Raw genomic sequence first — 19,376 nt, 5'->3', positions numbered from 1 at the left:
CCCGTGTATACCTTTATTCTGCCAAAGCTGCTCATGTACTCACAAAATGCTCCAACATTAGCGCGTGTTGCCATGGAAAAACAGAAGTTTAAATTACTTCTGCAACTCAGGAGAGGAAAAACAAGATCAATTTCAGTTACATAAGTCTTTGACTGATCAGATATCATCAGGATGATGATTGTAAAACCTCCTATAAAACTCCATTTGCTGTCCATGCAGACATACACAGCTCAAGTGCGAGCAAAAATCCATACTAAGGAAAGAACATTAAAAAAAAACCATATTTCTATTTTGGTATTGTATCTTCACCGCTTATACAAAGCTTCACATCTTCTGTATGTATTTATACATTCCTATAAACTTTTATAAAGAATTATTCAGCACTAGTAAATCATTCATTTGTTGTCCACGTTAAGATCTCCTGGTAAACTTTTTGAAAGAATATTACACAAAAATAAAAAGGAAACAGAAAGCAGGTTTCTATATAGCAACTGTTTTACAAAAATAAGTAGGTTACGGCTTTTTGTTTTTACATAAAAGCATAAGCTTAAGATTAGAAATATAAATAGCCCTCACTAATACACATTTCATTTGCACATCAAAAGTTTCACTTGGTGTTAAGCATTTGCAAGATGAGATATAAAAACATAGACCCAGTAATTTAAGGCATGGTTACCTCATAGCTTCTGTAATCCACTTCCACATCATCTCCATAGACATTCAGCTCCATGTTTTTGTGACTAAACACAGTAGCTGGTTTAGGATTTCTGGGATTACATGCCATATCATCTGCCAGCATCAAGACAATGTGACTGTGAAATACAAGGAAGACCTTTCAGACATTCTAGTTTTACTTAAATCAGAAGGAAATTACAACAAAATCATTCCATGATTACAACAGTAGCTTAAAACATCGAGAAGATTCCTGGCATTGTGAGTGAAAATGTGCTTAGTTACACTGTATTTCCTTATGCACATACTCACTGTTATAAAGTTGCCACAGAGGGAAAAGAAGCTAGCTGCTATCTAGCCACAAGTTTCACTCGGGCCACAGCTGAACAGGCAGGCAGTTAACACTAACAACTCTACGCTACAGACTCACCTAGACCTAGATGACAAAAGACTTCATAAAAATCTGGAGACTTTTACGCCGGACTAAATCGTTTCATACAGCTCCACAGAAGAAATCCCAGCCTTTCTGTGCCCTCTCAAGCAGATCAATTAAAAACACAATGAAAATTATTTTGTTCATTAAATCTGAGGAGCTTACAAACGTTCTTCAAGCTATTATACCACATCTGATACACTGCTGCACGGTTACCTGTGTTAACAGGAAATTCTTCTAAGGAACACATATGAGCTGATACCTGACAGATTTTGTCTTATTCACAGTAACAAGAAAAAAAATAGCACTTGAAGGACTATTATAATCCTGTACCAATCTGCATGCAGCCAGAGATCTATACTTGGCAGGGTCAGGGCTTGGTCAAAGTATGAAATAACAAGTAGTCATTGTTTACCTATGCCATCACCTGTATGTCTACATGAGTATTTGAAGAGTAATTTTGTTCTTCATTAAGGGCAGATACACTCCACGCATATTAAAAAGATAAATGCTATCCAAAATAACTGAAGTACAGATCCTCAAAAATAATCAAAGTAAATTACTTCATTTGGAATAAAATGCAGACAGTTGAGCACAAACATGCACCATATGGCACTCTTAAAAACACACTGTCCATGCATCCAGCAAAACAACTTTGGTGTTAATTTGCCCGTTAACTATTCCTTAATTCATTTTGGTTTTGTTTTACCCTAGCAAAACTTTCCTCTGAAAACTGAATCATTGTGCCCACACGTCAACAAATCAGAGCAACTTACATTCATAGAAGCACAAACCATTTTCCCAATGAATTCTTTTGTTAGATGACAAGTAATTTAAACCACTAGACTCATGCAGTCCCATTTAACACAAGGAACAAATACTTTCAAGACAACCAACCAACCAAAGAAACCCCAATGTAAAAGAGCACACCCAAGAATTGTGATAAACGTTTATTTCTAAGTTACCTTAAATTGGGAAGAAAAATGTATTTTCATTATGCTTCAGACAACTTTAACAGCACATTTGAAAGAAACTGCATTCACCAAGATCCCCTCACCTGTCAGGAATGCCCAGCCTCTTGACACTTCTGTATACTGAAAGAGTGTTTGCCACATGACGGTAATTAAACCAGAATCGAGATGTACATACCTTGAATTTTTAAGAAAAGAGAAAAACCAACACCACATTAAGTAGTGTAAAGTATACAAATACGCCTGGCGACACTGATTACAGGTATTTAACAAAGTAACAAATCAGAAAGAAAACAGCAACACCAAGAAAGTCATATATATTTATAACCTTTGTTGTACCAAAGAAATAAATGTGGAAAATAAATGTTAAAAAAATAAATCTTCTTTACATGTTGGCTCATGAGAAAATTGACATAAAATCCAACTAAATATAGAAAGTGCCATTTTAGGGAATAAACCAGTAAGAACAGTGAGCAGATAAGCTATTTTTTTTCCCCACTTACTTTCTCCATATCCAGTGAAAGAAAAATCTAAGGAAGAGTTTTCATCTCTATAGCAATCCCCTTCTGGGAGCACTCTTGTATAAACGCATAAGTGAATTCATGCAGAAACCACACTGGGGAAAATACACTGAGAGTACTTAGCATTTAAGGAGTCAAACATAATAAAGAGCAATGTAAGCTCTACCCAAAATCTGAATACAAATTCTCAAAAAGTCTCAAAGGAGTTCAGTTACATTAACAGGGTGAAGGGTTGGGGATGAGCTATTCATAGAATCATTAAGGTTGGAAAATATCTGTTCCCTAGGTGAGATATTATTTAATCTGCCCTCAAAAACCCCAAATCAATGAGATTCCAAAATTTTCAGAGGCAGTCTGCTGTAGTTCCTTGCTAGCCTTATCATTGCACTTGTGTTTACATCAAGTTCACTACTTTTCATTTGCTCTACACCAACTTCGCTTTGCAGACAAACTCCCTTCTGTTTTACCAATCTTTCAGACAGATGAAGGAAAAAGTTTTATAAAAGACCTGATTTTAAAACCAGAAAAATAGAGAAGAAGGAATGACCATAGCATTTCAGACAGTTTTTTTAAATTCTTCAACTCTAAATTAAATAGAAACATCTTGAAGCAAAGTTATGCTATAGAACATCTTTTTCTCTACCCTTAAAGAAACTTACATAAAAGTCAAAATTCAGTCTGAAAGGATTCTCAAGTCCCTTCAGCGAGGAATTTCAAAAAATCCCGTGAGTACATTTGCCTTTCAGCAAGACTCACAGCTCTAAAAACCAACCTTGGCAAATGCAGCTGTGACTTTACAAGACATTATCATCTGCCCCTTCCCTCCATTACTTCTTACAACACAGTAGAAAACATGCCTACACTTTGAATTTAGCTATTCACAGTACAGTACAGTAATTCAAATTACTGACAAGGTGGGTTTGCAGTACAATCCCAGGCTCGAAGCAGCTGATGGCAGCTCAACCCTCCCTATTTTATTGCTTAAAAGATTTGTAACAATTGTTATAAAGACGAATCATGAACTACGAAAAAAATATAACTTACAGAGAATCTGTTGAGGATAGAGAGTATAGTTCCTAGGACAGAATTTTCTACTTTTTTTTTTTAAGCATGCTAACAAAATGTTTATTTGTTAATAGTATTAAAAATCATATGTGATGTTTTGATAGTTTCTAGTTCGTACTTTATAGAATATAGAAATTATTCCTTCTAATTTGATTCATTACTATTTACTTTCATTTTATGTTGCTAAATTTTAGTATCTGTAAAACAAACATCTGGTACTGAGTAATCATGATAGTGTTCTGAAACAAATTAGTCATTAAGACCTGAATTGTGATTAAGAACCAATTCTGCAGCATGATTCAAAGTTAATAAAAGATTCATGGCAAAGAAAAAAATTAAGAACAGTTGATCTAAAGATTATGTTGCCTGAATTTATTTTGTTCTAAGCCTGTTATCACAAGTTAACACACTGACTAAGAACACACAAATCAGAAACAAATTATACCTTCCTGGTCAAAGAGACATACTCCTCTGATATCATAACTACATATTGGTTCAATACGCACTGTGATAATTTAACTGTTTTAATGCTGTTGAACTTTAGCTTAATGAAATCTGCCACATATCACTATGTTCTGAGTACTTGATGTATAATTACACTGAACAGATAATTTTATTAGAGTTAATAAATTTGCAGGGATCGTTTCAAATTTATTTCCAAGTCTTTATCCTTCCTTCCCAATGAACAGAATTCCTGAGCAACTGTTGCCATTATAGGACATGATGAAAAGTTGTAAACTTTTTTTGAAGAATTTGCCAGGACTATGCTTACCAGAACTGCCCAGTTATTTGTATGTCCGCTTCTGAAGAACTGTTCTGCTTGATCCTGAGAGATGGAGACAACATTAGATGCTTTTCAGCATGAAGAACGAAATGACCATTTCTACCTTTGTTTCCGTAAAAACAAAGCATGTTTGATGCATGCTTGTATTTACCACACCTAAAATAAAATTTACAAAAGCTTCAAAGCCAGTGATTTTTCGTATTCCAGACATACATTCTACTCAAGTTAGCTGCAACTAATGTTTCCTTGAAACTTGCTGAACAACGAACAAAAAGATCCATTAGTCACTTTCAGCTTAGTTAACAAGGAAAGCCCACGCATGCCTATACTACAGTACGCTCCAAGAACAAAATACACTAATTTATTGACTTACAATTCCTTCCTTAATGAGGAAAGGGGCTTGGATGAACTTCTATTTTATTGTTCCTTTTGTTTCTAGCAGAGAAGTCAATCTATCAAGTCAATCTTGTTTAGAAACAAGGAACCAGGACAATAGCAATCCACAACCTCTATCGACCGTGGCTCCCACGATGCTTTGCAGAGCACAGGGCCCTTTCCAAGCAGACTGCATGGATCAGGACACAGAGAGGGGCCGGGACTCCAGGAGCAGCGCTTGCACTGTGCAAAAAGCACGTTACTGGTATAAGAAATCAGCGCACCTGGCGATGCGGTCCACAGACCCGCTGACGGCAGGCAGAGCCGCAGCACGAAGGCCAGGAAAACTTTATTCACACGCAGCTGTGCAAGCGGACAGAAGGGCAAAAAGAGCCCGCATAACCGAAAGTTATCCTGCATTGCCATAGTTTTTACTATGCAACTAGAAAGTTGCAAACGTACTAAAAGAAAGGAGGTTTTTTTAAAACTTTTCACTCTCTAAGCAAGCTGCACGTGTCCAACGAGTAGCGCAGGGACGCGCTGCACTCTTTTACCAAACCCCATCCCCGAGGCGGGGCTACGGCGGACAGCAGGGGGGTGGGGCGGAGCGGGGCGGAGCGGGGCGGGGCTCCGCCCCACGAGGGGTAGTCCAGGCCCCCGCGCTCCGCCGAGCAGCAGCAAGGGATGATGGAAGCCGCGCTCGCGGAGCAGCACGGTGTCTGCGGTGCCGGTCGCCCTCTGTCCCCACCACCGCTCTCCCTCCAGCCCTCGTACCTGGACGCTGCTGGCGAGCGCCGCGCCGCAGCACCCCAAGAGCAATGCTGCCGTTGCTGCTGCGGCGGCGCGGGCCCAGCGGGCGGCGGGCAGGGAGGCCGCCATGTTGCCCCGCTCTGATGCGCTGCCGGAAGGGGCGAAGCGGCCTCTGCGCATGCTCCGTGGTGCCGCCCCAGCGGGAGAGGCGCAGCTGGTGCGCCGCGTGAGGGACGCGCGTGTCGGGGCCATGCTGGGAGAGCGGGAGCTGCCCCCTTGCTCCGAGCTGTGCCAGGCGTTTGCACGGTTTTAGTGCGGATTTACGTGTTCTTTTACGTACCAAAAATGAGCTCGAATCCCTGGGTGTTGTGGGACGCACGGTGAGGGCGGGATGCGGAGTTGGCATCGGGCCGTGTTTGCAGAGCGGAGCAGCTTCAGAGTGCCGAGGGGGCTGGGGGAAGGGAGCAGAGCAAGGGAGAGATCAGAAAGCAGATCTTATGTCAAGATGTCTTGCAATAGCCTTGCCTTTAGCACACATGGCTCATCTGTCAGAGCCAATGAATCATCAGGTTTGTAATTCAATCTGTCAAACCACTTAATATGATTTTTTAATTTCCACTAACTCACCCTTTCAGTATCTTTGCTCAGTTGTCTGATGCCTTCCATTACAAGACACAGCATCTGTCTTGAACCATGGAAGCAATTTCCTACTCCATGTATTTGTCATCAGTAATGACTTCTCAGACAGGAGCATATTTCCATATATTGATGTTAGAATTTCAATAATGTTACATTTACTGTTTGAAATCATGACTGGTTTTCTCATGATAAACATAATCACCTGTGATTAATCACATTTTGTGCATAAAGCTAATGAACTTTTTCCCTTTCGAAGACGATAGCCACTCCTGTTAAGCTTGAGCACATCTCCTGTGCAAGCCTATTATAAACACACTGAGAAGTGCTGTGGATATCTGTGTCCATTTGTCCCCAACTGTAAGCCACACTATGAATCTTCTTGCTCGAGAATGCTACATGAATTTAAAATGGGACGATGTATAAGATTTCTCCTTGCTCTTTCAAACGCTTCTACTGTTATCGTTCTTAGATGTGTTCAAGATGTGTCAGTAATCCCAAAGGATAGGCAGCTATCTTTCAGAGCATGTACTCATGCAGTTTTATAAGCTGGTGAGCTGATTTTGTGTTCTTTGAACCTGGGTAGTTCTTTGTTACCTTTTAGCTCCCGTGTGTGGGCAGTCTTGTCTAATGGGTGGCACCCTGCCCACGGCAGGGAGTTGGAAGTGGATGGTCTTTAAGGTCCCTTCCAACCCAAGCCATTCTCTGAATGTGTGATTCATACTGAATGAAAAGTTAGGTCAAATGTTGCCAAAAGAAGGAACTCCTTACAAGGAATCTTTCCTGACATGAGAAGTAATTAACATATTTTTGTTTTGTTAATGAAACTTTAAAAAAAAAAAAAAAAACATATTCACTTAAAAACTCCTGAACCTTCAAAAATTCTAACTTGCCTTCTAAAAAAAAAAAGGCAACCTTAATCATGGCATTCTTTGAAATATCTGACTGTAGTTTTAATAATATTCTTTTCGCTGTATGCAATTTGCTATGTAAGAAAAAAGGAAATAACATTTCTGTCATGAATTTGACAGCATTGAAACAATGTAAACATGAATTTTCACTTACGGACTCTACAGACATCTACTACTTGTGCTGAGCAACTGAGAACTGAAATATCACTTGCAGAGGATGAGACATTTCAGATACTGGGTTTCACAGACAGAATAGTTTAAGCACACTTGTCAATATTGCTGTTATTTGTCATGACTGTATGTGGCTACATACAGTAAGGTTCAATTGGCTCTTGATGTAAAAGCATAGCTGCAAATTCATCACTTGTGTCACGTGCTGTCTGCTGCAGCATGTGAGCAGTGTTTAGATCAACTGCAGCAACACTGCAAGTGTCACTCTTTTATTCTAAGTGTTCAGGTCATATTGATGCCTTCCCTTCCCAGAGCGGAGACAGTGCTGAGATAGAGCAAGTTTAGTTTCACAAGCACCTTGGAGACAAAGGAATGGTCATTATTCCATCTGATTTATATGCTCCGTTATGCAGTGTGCAGTTCAGCTTTTTAGGTCTCTCTAGCATTTTTTTGCCTGCTAGGTTCCCTTAGCCTGTTTGAGTGTATTTTGTAATGGATCTATTCCTCCTATTTATGAATTTTATTTCTGTACAGTCTCAGTCTTCTATGGGCTTTAGTATTCATCAGCCACACAGGAACGTCCCAGTGCTTCAGGCATTATTCCTGGAGGTGGCATCACTTGTTATTTTTTTTTCCCAGTAAGATAGTAAAAAAAGCTTTGCCTTTATTTTTTTTTTCATCTCTATGCCCTGTAGGCAGCTCTCAGTACAGACGTGGTGTTTGCTTCCATGCCTGTAGAGGAGTTTTTGTCTAGAATAAAGCTGTATGCTATCTGCTTCTCATTTTTTGTTCTGCTTTATTTTCATGCTAATCACAGTATTTTTCATGCTCAGAGTCTTTTTAGATTGACCTTTGCCACCATGTTTCTTGTACCTCATGCTGAGTAATTAGAAAGGACACCAAATGTATTCCAAAATGATTTGTAATTAAAACAACTATTTAAAAAGCTGCTGTAACTGCAGCTGGTATTCAGATTGGTGCACTTCTTGGTGCCCTTCCAGATTCTTCCCTCCTCCGGCAGGTTGCTCAGGCCTTAATCCTCTAATCTAAACCGTCTTTAAATTGCCCTCTTAGAGCCATCTGTCAGTTCCTCCTGCCCAGCATGGTGCCTAGCCTTCTTCTGAGGAGGGGCAGCAATTGCAAATGAAACCTGTAAGCTACTAAAACAAGAATTTTTGCCTACTAGGGTTTATCTCAAAATTTTTGGCCACCACGGGTGTTGTGCTTTTTTTAATATATATAAAAATACCAATTAAATATCTCAATTTTTGCTAGTATTAACCTCAGTTATGTTACCTATATATATCTTAGCGTTTCTTCTTTCTTGTGTATTCTTGATCCTTGTCCAGTGTTTCTTCTGCTGTTCTTATCAGACTCACACATATTGCCCGATGATTTCCTACAGTAGAAATAAGATAAAGAAAAAAGAATAGCTCATTTACTGTGCTTCCAAAAGAAAAATGAAAAGGAACTTTTGCAATGAAATATGTCAATAAGACAGATTTTTAAGGAATCATTAATAATAGGTCAACTGTATTATCACTAAAAAAATGCAGATTTATTACTTTCTTCATTTTGACTGTCAGAACAATACATTCAAAAATTCAGAAAAGTCCCCGAATATCTCCCATTTTTATATTACTTGTGGGTTTTGTAACTAACAAATGAGACTGCTGAAGTTTGGTGTCTGAGCTGATAAAATTGCCATCTCCAGTTCTGGAACCTGGATGAAAAAAAAGTAATCAAATTAATGATTAATTTTATTAACTTGTTGGTTGTTTTCGTGGGATTTTTTTTTGTTTTTTGTTTTTTGTTTTTTTTAAGTGGTTTCTTTGTTGGTTGTTTTTTTTTTTTACCATTTCTGTTTGTGGGAGAATGGTTTTTCTGCAGAATGTAGTAATTAAGAAAGATTTACAATAGCAAAGTAATTCTGATCAAAAATAAGCAACAGTGTTATGGTAGTAATAAATACAGAACTTCCAAAGGAAAATAACTACATAGACATCTTTCTTCTAAAATTATCAAGCTGAAACAATTTTACTGGACTGTATGTTTCAATAGATCCTTTTTGAACACATCAGAAACTACATTTTTGTTCATCCATAGAATCCAGTTTCTTATGTCTAGTTTGGAATCAAACTAGACGATATTTTATACTCTTATTTACAAATTGAAATTTTGGAAATCACTTCTCACAGTGCCTTTTGAGGTCAAATTAGAGCTCAGACAAAAACCTTGAACCCTACAATGAAATTGACATTTGTTCTTAATGAATTAACCATCTACCATGTCATTAGTGCTGCTTTGTAATTAATGACTCAAATCTCATCAAGTGTATAGTTTCCATAATGTTGAATTGTGCAGTAATCCAGTATTTCATGTTCAGAAGACATAGGGTTACAAACCATTCCAATAGCTTATCCTATCAGTAATAGAAGTAAAATATGAGGAAAGAAAATATAAACTACAGTGGTACCTTGTTTATATAGTTTGTTATGTATAATAGCAGTTATCGAGTATTACGTTTGGTCTAGTGGAACAATACTTTTTCTCAATAGAAATCAATGCTGAAAACTTTTTTCAATCGTTCTCTTTTATTAAGGTAACAAAATAAGTGAAAAATGCAGCGGTAAAAGAATGCCTTCATCTTTTTAAAATTATCCCCTTCTTTGCATTTTTTTCCCTGATATTTCTAAGGGGTTCGTTCTCAAATGCAAAGCTTATGGGCTTTTTATTTAGGAACAAGATAAGAATCTCATTTAAATTGCTCTAAGTAAAGCTAAATTTAAAACCATAGTTCTACTCTTAATTTCAAGCAGTGTTTATAACACATCATGTTTGAGAATCCTTAAGAAGTCATAATTTTTATTCCACTCTAGTTCTGGCATCTCTGTGCTAAGTCTGCCATGTGTCTGAAACATACCAAGTATTGGACTGTCTCAGGTGTCATGGTTTTATGGTTTTTCATTGCTATTCCACATCACGAGGAGGAAAGACCTCCTCATAGTGAATGAGCTGAAGTTTTCTCTGCTTTGCTGGTTAAATGAACTGAAGTCAAGGGCTGTATTACTGATGAACTGATTTTAGCTCCCTTATCATTACTTAAAGCTGTCTTGTATGTTCTTAAATTACTCTACAGCCTGCAATCTAAATATATTCTTTTGTCTTCCAAGTAACTTTCTTCATTTGAAAGTAAGATTTTATTTTACTCTGTTGAGAACTACTCATCAGTTAAATGAGAAAACAAGCACAAAGTTTGGAGAACTATAGGCTGAATGCACATCAACAGTACCTGAAAAAAATTAGACTTAATATTATGAAAAATGTAATAGAAATAGATAGTGAATTGAGTCAACTTTGAAAAAGGTTACTCAGACACCAAGTACAACAGCGTTGATTAATGTTAAATATTTGAACAGTGAGTATACTGAAACTAGTCAATTGCCAGCAAAGGGTATGTAGATCACGGTCTTATGAGTTATTAGAAGTGATTAGTGGAAGACTGCACTTGAAAAGCAAAATTTAAGGCAAATTCAAAAACAGGCCATTAAGATATTCACAGAAATATTCTTAACAGATGGAATGATTTTTTTTTTTATTTTTTTTAAAAAGCCACCATAAATATGAACGATTATTTTTGTTTTTGCAGATGTTTTGTGGTGGAATGGATCAAAACAGTCAAACATTTTTTAGACAAAAGATTGCTTGAACCTTTTAGAGTAGCTGGTAAGCTAGGAACAAAAGTAGCAGTGGATCAACAAACCCTAATAATTTCCTAGACTATTCAAACTATGTAAAACACAGAGTCTGGCTCCCTCCTCAGCTACTTTTAGCAGGATACTCTAAAAGTTGCTGTAGATCAGATGGAAAGTATTCATGCTGAACTAAGCATGGAATATCTTTCAACATATTACAATTTCTAACTCCACTGTACTTAATGCTATTTGGAATTAAGAGCACTCATTTCTTTGAGCATATTTACTGGAACCTGTTTCCAAGTAAAAATGCCAGAACGACTTCATCAATTGAAATGATAATACTTCAGAGCCAGATTTTGCTGTGATTTATAAAAATGCAGTGTTGTTGGAATTTCCTTCTGTGCAGTAGGTCAGTTAAATGCCTTTTCACCATTGAAGTGCTGGCACTCAGTGCCAAGTGGAATTTTACTTAAAAAATGAAAGGGGTTCTCACTTAAGCAAGAGTGTAGATGAAACCAAATAACAAATTCAGCAAGAAAGTGAACTGGTGGCTAGGCAATCTCCCAGATACTTCATTTCTTAAAAGCCAAATTCCATGGCATAAACTGATCAGGGTATTGTGCAGGCTGAGGAGAACTGCTGGGATGAGAATGCATTTGGTTATGAATTCCATGAAAGTTTTTCTGTATTTTTCTGCAATCTTCTTATGAATAAAAAAAACCTAAAGGCTTTCTTTTCACCTCTGGTAATAATTGTGAGGAGGAGTGTATCCTAATGAGATTTTTATACTCTAGAAACTGAAAGATACTGTCAAGAAGAAGTCATAGCGATAACAGTAATTAGCGACGCATTAATATGTATCTGTTGATTCTACATATCTGTCCTGTTTTATGACCTGAACAAATTATTTCAGCTATTAAATATATATTAGATGAAAAATTAAAACCTATGTTTACTGTGGTTAATGATGTTTTATATTTTTAAGACAGGCATTTGAATTTTCACATTAATTCAAGGTGAATGATTTTTAATACGTAGAAAAGACAGCAATCAGTCAATCAGTTTCAACTAGTCAGTATCTTAATGGATACATTTGCAAAAAAATGTTCTGAGTGACAATCATCATCCTGAACTTTAACTCTCTGAGAGCTAGCAAAGATTTCCTTAAACAAAAATTCTCTCATTATAAAGTGCTGAAAAAATTATATTTTATCTTGCTCTTGGAAAAAAATAAAAACAAAGAATAATCATTGTGTATGTGTATATATTAAAGATTTAAAGCACAGAGCCTGATACATGTCCCAGTTTTGTAGAACATTCAGTGTGATCATTTTAGCAGGCTTTTACCTCACCATCACCATAAGTTCACGTCAGTGAAATGGCCATACTCCCCAAAGTTCAGAGACCCAAAAACCCAAATAGTACAATCCAAGTCAACAGAGTCAGGTATTAGTTGAATATATGCTTAGCTTGGATTGTAGAGACTGCAAAGGTGATACAAATCTGTTTTCTGTGACACCTTCTCTTCATTTTTTAACAGATTATTAGCTTAGTGCTCTGGAAGATATGACATTCTGACAACTGGTTAATCAGTTGGGAAGAAAAAGAAAAATCTCAAAAGTCATTTAAGTCAAGCTTTCAATAAAAGTCCCAATGTTTAAGCATTTTAAATACATACTTTATAAGTATTTATAAGCTCTACTAGCTAAATGATCGTATATCTCAAGAAATAACGTGCTTATCGGATACAGAAATGTATGCTCTCTGATTTAAAATAGATATGATAATCAGATAATAGTTTGACTTTACTTACTTCAGTTATAAAAATAATAAACACATTCCATCTGTACAGCACTTCTTACCTAAGGATCTCAAAGTATTCAGTGTTAATTTCATGAGATCCTGAAACCAGGAGACTGCAAACCTTAATCAACATTTTTGGGTGTTGTTACTATACTACATTTTCACTCTTTCATCTGATTAGGTTTACCTGCATATTTCCAGAAGATAAGGAAAAATATTTTGGGGAGGTTGTTATATACCATCATGTTATGAGAAGCATTTTTAATACAAATCCTCTTCCATGGATGGATTTTTATCACAAGAGTATTTAAAATTGAGGAGGCTTGACATAGTTTGTCTTCCATGTATCCTCATTTAGCAACCAGAACAGCATAAACTTTATCTTTTATCTTTTCCATTTCCTTCGGTAATTCTGTATCTAGTTATGATAATCTAAAATTGTCAGATTGGTTTTCAAGTCCTTTTCTGAAATAAGTTCATCCATTAGGCTATTTATCTGCTTAGAATTCTAGAAAGCAAACGTACTCTCTCAGAGGAGATCTTCATACAGTCAGAAATGAAAAATGTATTTTGGAAGGGAAATATGTCTGTGTTTGCATTAGTAGTATTGAGTGGTAAATTCAGCTCTTTTCCAGAAACTGCTCATTACATTTTTTTCCATAATAAAAGTCAGATAGGAAAACTAGCTCTACAAGTCATAATTCTAACCTAGAGACTGAGTGAATGAAAAGTTACAGGAGAGAGGAGGGGAGAGGTGGAGAATTCGAAATACACGGTAAAGTTAATAATTTAGTTTCTACTGGCCCACTGTAGTCAGAGAGCTGTAAAAGACATTCTTAAAACAGCGAACTCTCAGGCAGTCATGCTTTCAAATTTTTGAATAAATGGAGATATGGGTCATACTAGTGACTGAAGTTTTTTAAGATAACTTGAATAATTTTTTGAAAGATGTTATCAAGGCTTACATCATGAGCTCAATAAGATCCAGAATATACAAGGAAAAACATTTGAAGCAGGTGATGACTTTAAACATCAAAACATCAAAATACTGTTTAAAACATTTTTTTTCCTGAACATTTATGAATAAATATGAAAGCTGCAGCCAGAGAGCCTGTCACTTGTACCGCTGTGCAGATGTGTAGCAACCTGCCTCTTGAAACATGTTCAGGGAGGAGCAGAACTTTGTAAGAAGTTCTCCAGAAACCAGCTAACGGTCTTCTCCTGATTGCTGCCTTGTGTCATGACTCTAACACCCAGTCAGGGTGTGTTTGCTATCCAGAACAGAATATTTTAATTTCTTATGGAATGTTTGTAGGACTGGGCCAGGGGCCCTGTTACAAATTAAGGCTGAACAACTACTTAATTTTATTGGATAGGAGGAAAGGACTTGGTGACTCAAGAAGTGCTGAGTATTTTTAGTAATTTCAAATGTTAAAAATGTTATTCAGTATCATGTCCTATCCTGCATCAAGCCAGACACTTCTTCCATTTAGCCAAAGGTTTTCAACCCATGCTTTGTTGTTCTGAGTTCAAGTTCAACCTGCATATGACAGTTTCATCAACTGTTCTGTTACCTCTGCTAATGAGCCATCTGGCAGGGTGTCATCTTCTACTGAAAACAGGTATTTGATCCAATTCTCATTTGTTATAATGTCAAGAAAGCATTCATTGAAGTCAGTGACTGAATTCAATGTTCTTGTACGTCAGCAGAAAGTCAGGATGAATTTTGAATTAACATTAAAACATTTCTATGGTAAAAACATTTGCCAATTCCTCTCATGTTGTCTCTCAACACAGCTCACTGGATCTTAAGATGATTTTTTTAATCTTTTCCTTGTTCTATGTTCTGATTTTCATCTAATTATTATGCAGTGTGCACATTTTAGTCTCTATAAATTGGGTTCTATTCATTGCAGTACAAGAACAAAAAGTTAAATAGATGAATTCAAGAACCTTAGCTCATTCAGAATGGGCTTAGCTCAATCAAAATTAAAATTCTGTCCACAAAATATTTGCTCCTAAAATAGAATTGAGAGTTGTGAGCCAACACCTTCCTAAGTTACAACCTTCCTAGGTTTAGAACCTGCACCTTTTTCCCCATTACTTGACATGATATGATGAGCCATTGTAAAGACATCAGTGTGAAAAACTGTTGAAAGTTACTCAACAAGAACAATCATATTATCATGTCATATCGTATGACTCTTCTAAGCCCTTCAAATTGGAAGTTGTCACTACTTTCCATTCATTTAGCTTTCTATTAAAAAAAAAACAAAAACAAGCGGCTTCTCTTTCCAAGATCTGTACGTTCTATCAAGGTGATTTTCAAGTAGGGAAGATTTTCACCATATGATTGAATAACTGGTTATACAAATAAGGCACTGGTGCATTATACCGCTCAAATAAAACCCAAATGATAAGTAGCAGGAAATCATACTTTCTAACAATCTTATGCTCTTTAGAGCTTCCAGAGTGAAGTCTAATAGCTGTGGTTGAATTCTTTTCTTTCCATCTCCCCAGGTTATTCAGTTCAAGCCTACTTTATTAACTGACTTGTGTGGTATTTCTTTGCGGGTTTTTTGCTGCCTTTTTTTTTTTTTTTGCTATAGCTGCCTAGATTTCCTTAGTTCATGTAAAGTAAACAAGACAAGCTCAAATTACCTTATTGTCAGTATCTATTTGAGAGCAATTCATCTGATTAGAACCTTCAAATCTGTGGTTGGATTCCTATAGAAGAAAATGCAAGGAAACAAAGACTTTACTAGGTTTTAAAAAAAAAAAAAAAAAAAAAAAAGCATCTGATCCTTTCTAAGTCATTGAAAATTCAGTATATTGAAAAATGGTAACTGAGGAAAACAAATAAACGTGATTTCTGTATCATCTTGGTTGGGAAGTTTCAGTTTAAGTAACATAAAATAAAAGCAAAAGGCATCAAGAAGCCATAATGAATAAGACTGAAGGTCTGTTTAAGTCCACTGTGATCCCAGCAATAGAGACAAGCAATCTTAGGAATCAAGTTAAGAATGGGGAAAACTTCTACAGCATCTCTTGCTTTCCATCTTGCTAAGGCTTAAGGACTCCCTGAGGTGACAACCTTGAATTTATTAAGCTACATAACATCTCTACAATATCCTCGTAGTATCTAATTATTATGAGCCAGATCATGGTTTAGTGCTTAAATTGAAAGATTTAAAAACTGTAAAAGACAAGTTTGGAAACAAGATGACATAAAAACCAATGATCAGACAGGTGAAACGGGATTAAAAGAGCTGTTTTTCCATACAGAAGAATGAAAAGGATCCTAGCAGGATTATTGAATTTGATTGCACAGATACAACGAAAGCAACTGGAAGCCTTCACTACCTATTTCTGTTCAGTATATGGAGAAATAATCAGATGATGTAATCATATCATAGGGTGATGATTAAACATTCTCCATTACAAATGTAGCCAGATAAGTATTATAAATTGTAGCCACTAAAACAACTGGGTAAATCTGCATATCTGGATAAATTGTATTAGAGTTTTAAAACAGCTGAAAAAGACATTTTGAGGACTGTATGAACCCTTGAAATCTTTGCATTCATTACTAGAACTGAAAAATAAAGCCAACTGAAATATAAATGGGAAATGTTGAGTGCCCAGTTATGTCCCCTGGGCACTGTGTTTTGCCCATGTGCTGTATAACTGTTTTATTGATTACCAACAAACAACAAACAAAACAGAAACAAAGACAAAATCACTGGTAATAATACTGGAAGACAGCAAAGACTAGGGAAGTGGTAACTCACAAAGAGGGTATTGGTACTGAGTAATCTGGTAAACGGGCTACAAGCAAATGTATGATGTTATGCATCTAAGAATAAAGAATAGGTATTGATTCTAGAGAGGAGGAATCTATGTGGGAACATAGCAGAGAGGGAAACAGAGCTGCTACGAGCCTGCTAGATAACCAGCCAAGGATGAACCACATTGCAACACGGAAGCCAGTGCACCATTTCAATCCATCAGTGTGAAAAGAGAACTGTTATGATGTTAGAGGCAGGTTGAAGCACATCAGTACCTGGCACTGACGCGACTGGTTCTGGAACAGTGTGTCCTGGTTGATGCCTTCGCAGAAGAAGCCTATTGCTAAACTGGAAAGAGTTCAGAAAAGGGTCAGAATAATGATTATGCTTTAATGGGAAAGTCAAAGCCACATGTATTTAGCTTATCAAAAAGAAGTTTAAGGAGTGACGTGATCATAGCCTTTAAATTATTTTTTTCTCATCATATTGAAGTATTCGCCTTCAAATTTTAAAGCAGCACAACTTTATTTGTTCCTTCCCAGGTTTTATTCATTTTTGTGTCCACTAAAGTTAGAAAAAATGGCAGTTCTAGAACTCAGTGAAAATTACATCCAGAGACTAGGTTTTGTCAGGTAGAATTTTCCCTGCCTATCAATTAGTGATGTAGCTTACTTAAGTAGTCTGTTTAGATATTCATAGGGAAAAAAAAAAAAAGGAAAAGAAAAGACTTAGCAAAGTAGAAAATAAATGTGAGGAAAAACAGAAGGTTAAAAAAATCATGTTAACAGCACTGTAGGAAAACAGTGCAGAAACAGGTTTTCTCATGAAAATGAAAAGATCAGTCTAGTAATCTTGGATTAATTTACACCACACTAATAATTGAGGCAAGATATAGGGCTGTAAGAAAGTTCTGTATTTACTTTAAAATGCATAATATTTCTGGATCAGAAGCATATAATTCAGCATATTGGATTTAAAATGTTGCACATAATTGTTTCACTTACAGAATCTACAAATTCAAACTGTCCACAAGTATTGCACCAGCCTGTATAAAGCACGTCAATCCAAGGACATCAGTTCTGATCTAATAAAGACGTCTAGAAGAGCTGCAGGTTATTTGAAAAAATGACAGCCACTAAGGCTTGAACAGGCACTAGACAAAAAACCAGAAGACTCAGAAAATACTGAGAGATTCTGAAGTGATTTTTGAACACAGAACCTAATTAAGTTATCACTGAAGGCTCTGGGTGTTATGTAATTGTTTCAACCAAGGAGAAGAGAGGGCCCAAAACAGCATAGTCCAGCTGATCCCATGCTAATTTCATATTAGTTCAGCTTCATTTATTTACTGGAAAAACCAAAAAGAAAAGAAATGGAATCAGCCCAGCGATATAGGATCCATTAGAAGTTTCAAGATGAATTTCCAGAACTTCTGAATTACCATTTTGATAATAAAACATTGTTCTTCTGGGGCTTCTTGCCCTGCAGAAGAAGTAGGAAGTGGTAGAAGTATTACCAGTAATTCTGTCTCACCCCAGTACTGCGAAGGGCTGCCTGTACCTTCAGAAGTGGACACTGTTCTGGAGTTTAAATTCGTGTTCCCATTTCTTTCAGCTACTTTTGCATCCTGTGTTATTTTCTGAAGCAGTAAAACCACTTCAACTCCATCCACAGTCTTGATCAAATACTGTTAAAAGACAAACAGCTAACTTTCAGGCAGCTGCCTTCAAGCTACACATACATACCTGCAATGATAAATAACCCAGCTTTGCGTGTACATTTAATTAATGTATTCTTAATTATTTGCTGCTGATGTTCTTCAGAGTCCTTGAGAAGCACTGATCCAAAGAAGACCCTGCTTCAATATGGGGATTTTGCCACAGGCAAATGCATAACAAATTACTTCTAGAAGGAGGTGCCATATTGTTAGATCAAAAAGTATACTTTATGGATATATTTGACATATCCAGTCTGACAGATTTCCTAAACGGCCAGACTTTTTCTGAGGTGGTAATTTCTGCAACATAGATTTTGATTTTGTGCAACAAAAAACAGATAAGCTAAAAATCCCTCTTCTTTTTTTTTTTTTTAATAATAACTTAGATGTGCATAATGGTAATAATTTAATGGCAGAAAGTCAGAATTTTTTTCCTGGTAGTATGATCTAATTGAGCAAAATGCAGGGTAGAAAATAAACGTCAGACAAGAATTTACACACACAAAAAAAATCCCATTCCTGAGAAAGATGTCATGGTACAAGCAACAACATGGAAAGCACATGAAAGGAAAAATTATTCCAGGACATCAGATGGGATAGTTATATACCCATAAAAGCTGAATATATAAATATAGATATGCTGAAAGCTTATAAATGGAATTTGTCTGGGACAATAATAGTATAGCTAGACTTTTTGGCATAAACTGAAAATAAATTTTAAAACCACAAAATGCCAAAACTACAGCTCTGTTTTCCTAAATAGGATGGCATCTTCAATTAGCCCACTCTTAGATCAGAATTTATTTTAAGAAAATATCTATTTAATTCATTTTTCGTCTTGTCAAGCTTCATTTAAGGTCTTTTAAAAGCAAACTTGTATCCTTTAATTAGGACATTGGAGGCTACTTTTTACTCACTAAATAAAAATAAGTTCCCTTTTCAATGAATTTACATTTGAACGTATTCAAATCTTACCAATAGAAAGAAGGGTTAGAGCCATGAAATTAACATATGAGATGTTCCAATTCCATGACATCACTGCAATTTTCTTAAGTGGATGCCATTGGATACATAGAAAATG

General features: G+C 36.3%; 1 protein-coding gene and 1 long non-coding RNA gene across 2 annotated transcripts in view; both read right to left on the bottom strand.

Moving 5' to 3' along the window:
* Nucleotides 1-6,838, bottom strand: part of PIGK (phosphatidylinositol glycan anchor biosynthesis class K) — a 65,722-nt gene extending 58,884 nt beyond the window's left edge. Inside the window, exons 1-4 of the mRNA XM_021405495.1 lie at nt 5,596-6,838; nt 4,435-4,488; nt 2,163-2,254; nt 677-812 (exon numbers count right to left, since the gene is read on the bottom strand). Coding sequence (XP_021261170.1) covers nt 677-812; nt 2,163-2,254; nt 4,435-4,488; nt 5,596-5,823 — 510 coding nt within the window. The 5' untranslated portion in view covers nt 5,824-6,838. The remainder of the gene's footprint in view (nt 1-676; nt 813-2,162; nt 2,255-4,434; nt 4,489-5,595) is intronic.
* LOC110402897 lies at nt 8,038-18,320 on the bottom strand. Its single transcript, XR_002441384.1, has 4 exons — nt 18,139-18,320; nt 16,854-16,926; nt 15,452-15,517; nt 8,038-8,688 (listed from the first exon to the last, which is right to left on the bottom strand). It is a non-coding gene; the product is annotated as an uncharacterized LOC110402897 (long non-coding RNA).

This window comes from Numida meleagris, chromosome 7 (genome assembly GCF_002078875.1).
Source record: "Numida meleagris isolate 19003 breed g44 Domestic line chromosome 7, NumMel1.0, whole genome shotgun sequence".
Classification (NCBI taxonomy): domain Eukaryota; kingdom Metazoa; phylum Chordata; class Aves; order Galliformes; family Numididae; genus Numida; species Numida meleagris.
This window is presented reverse-complemented; position numbering and strand designations above follow the sequence as displayed.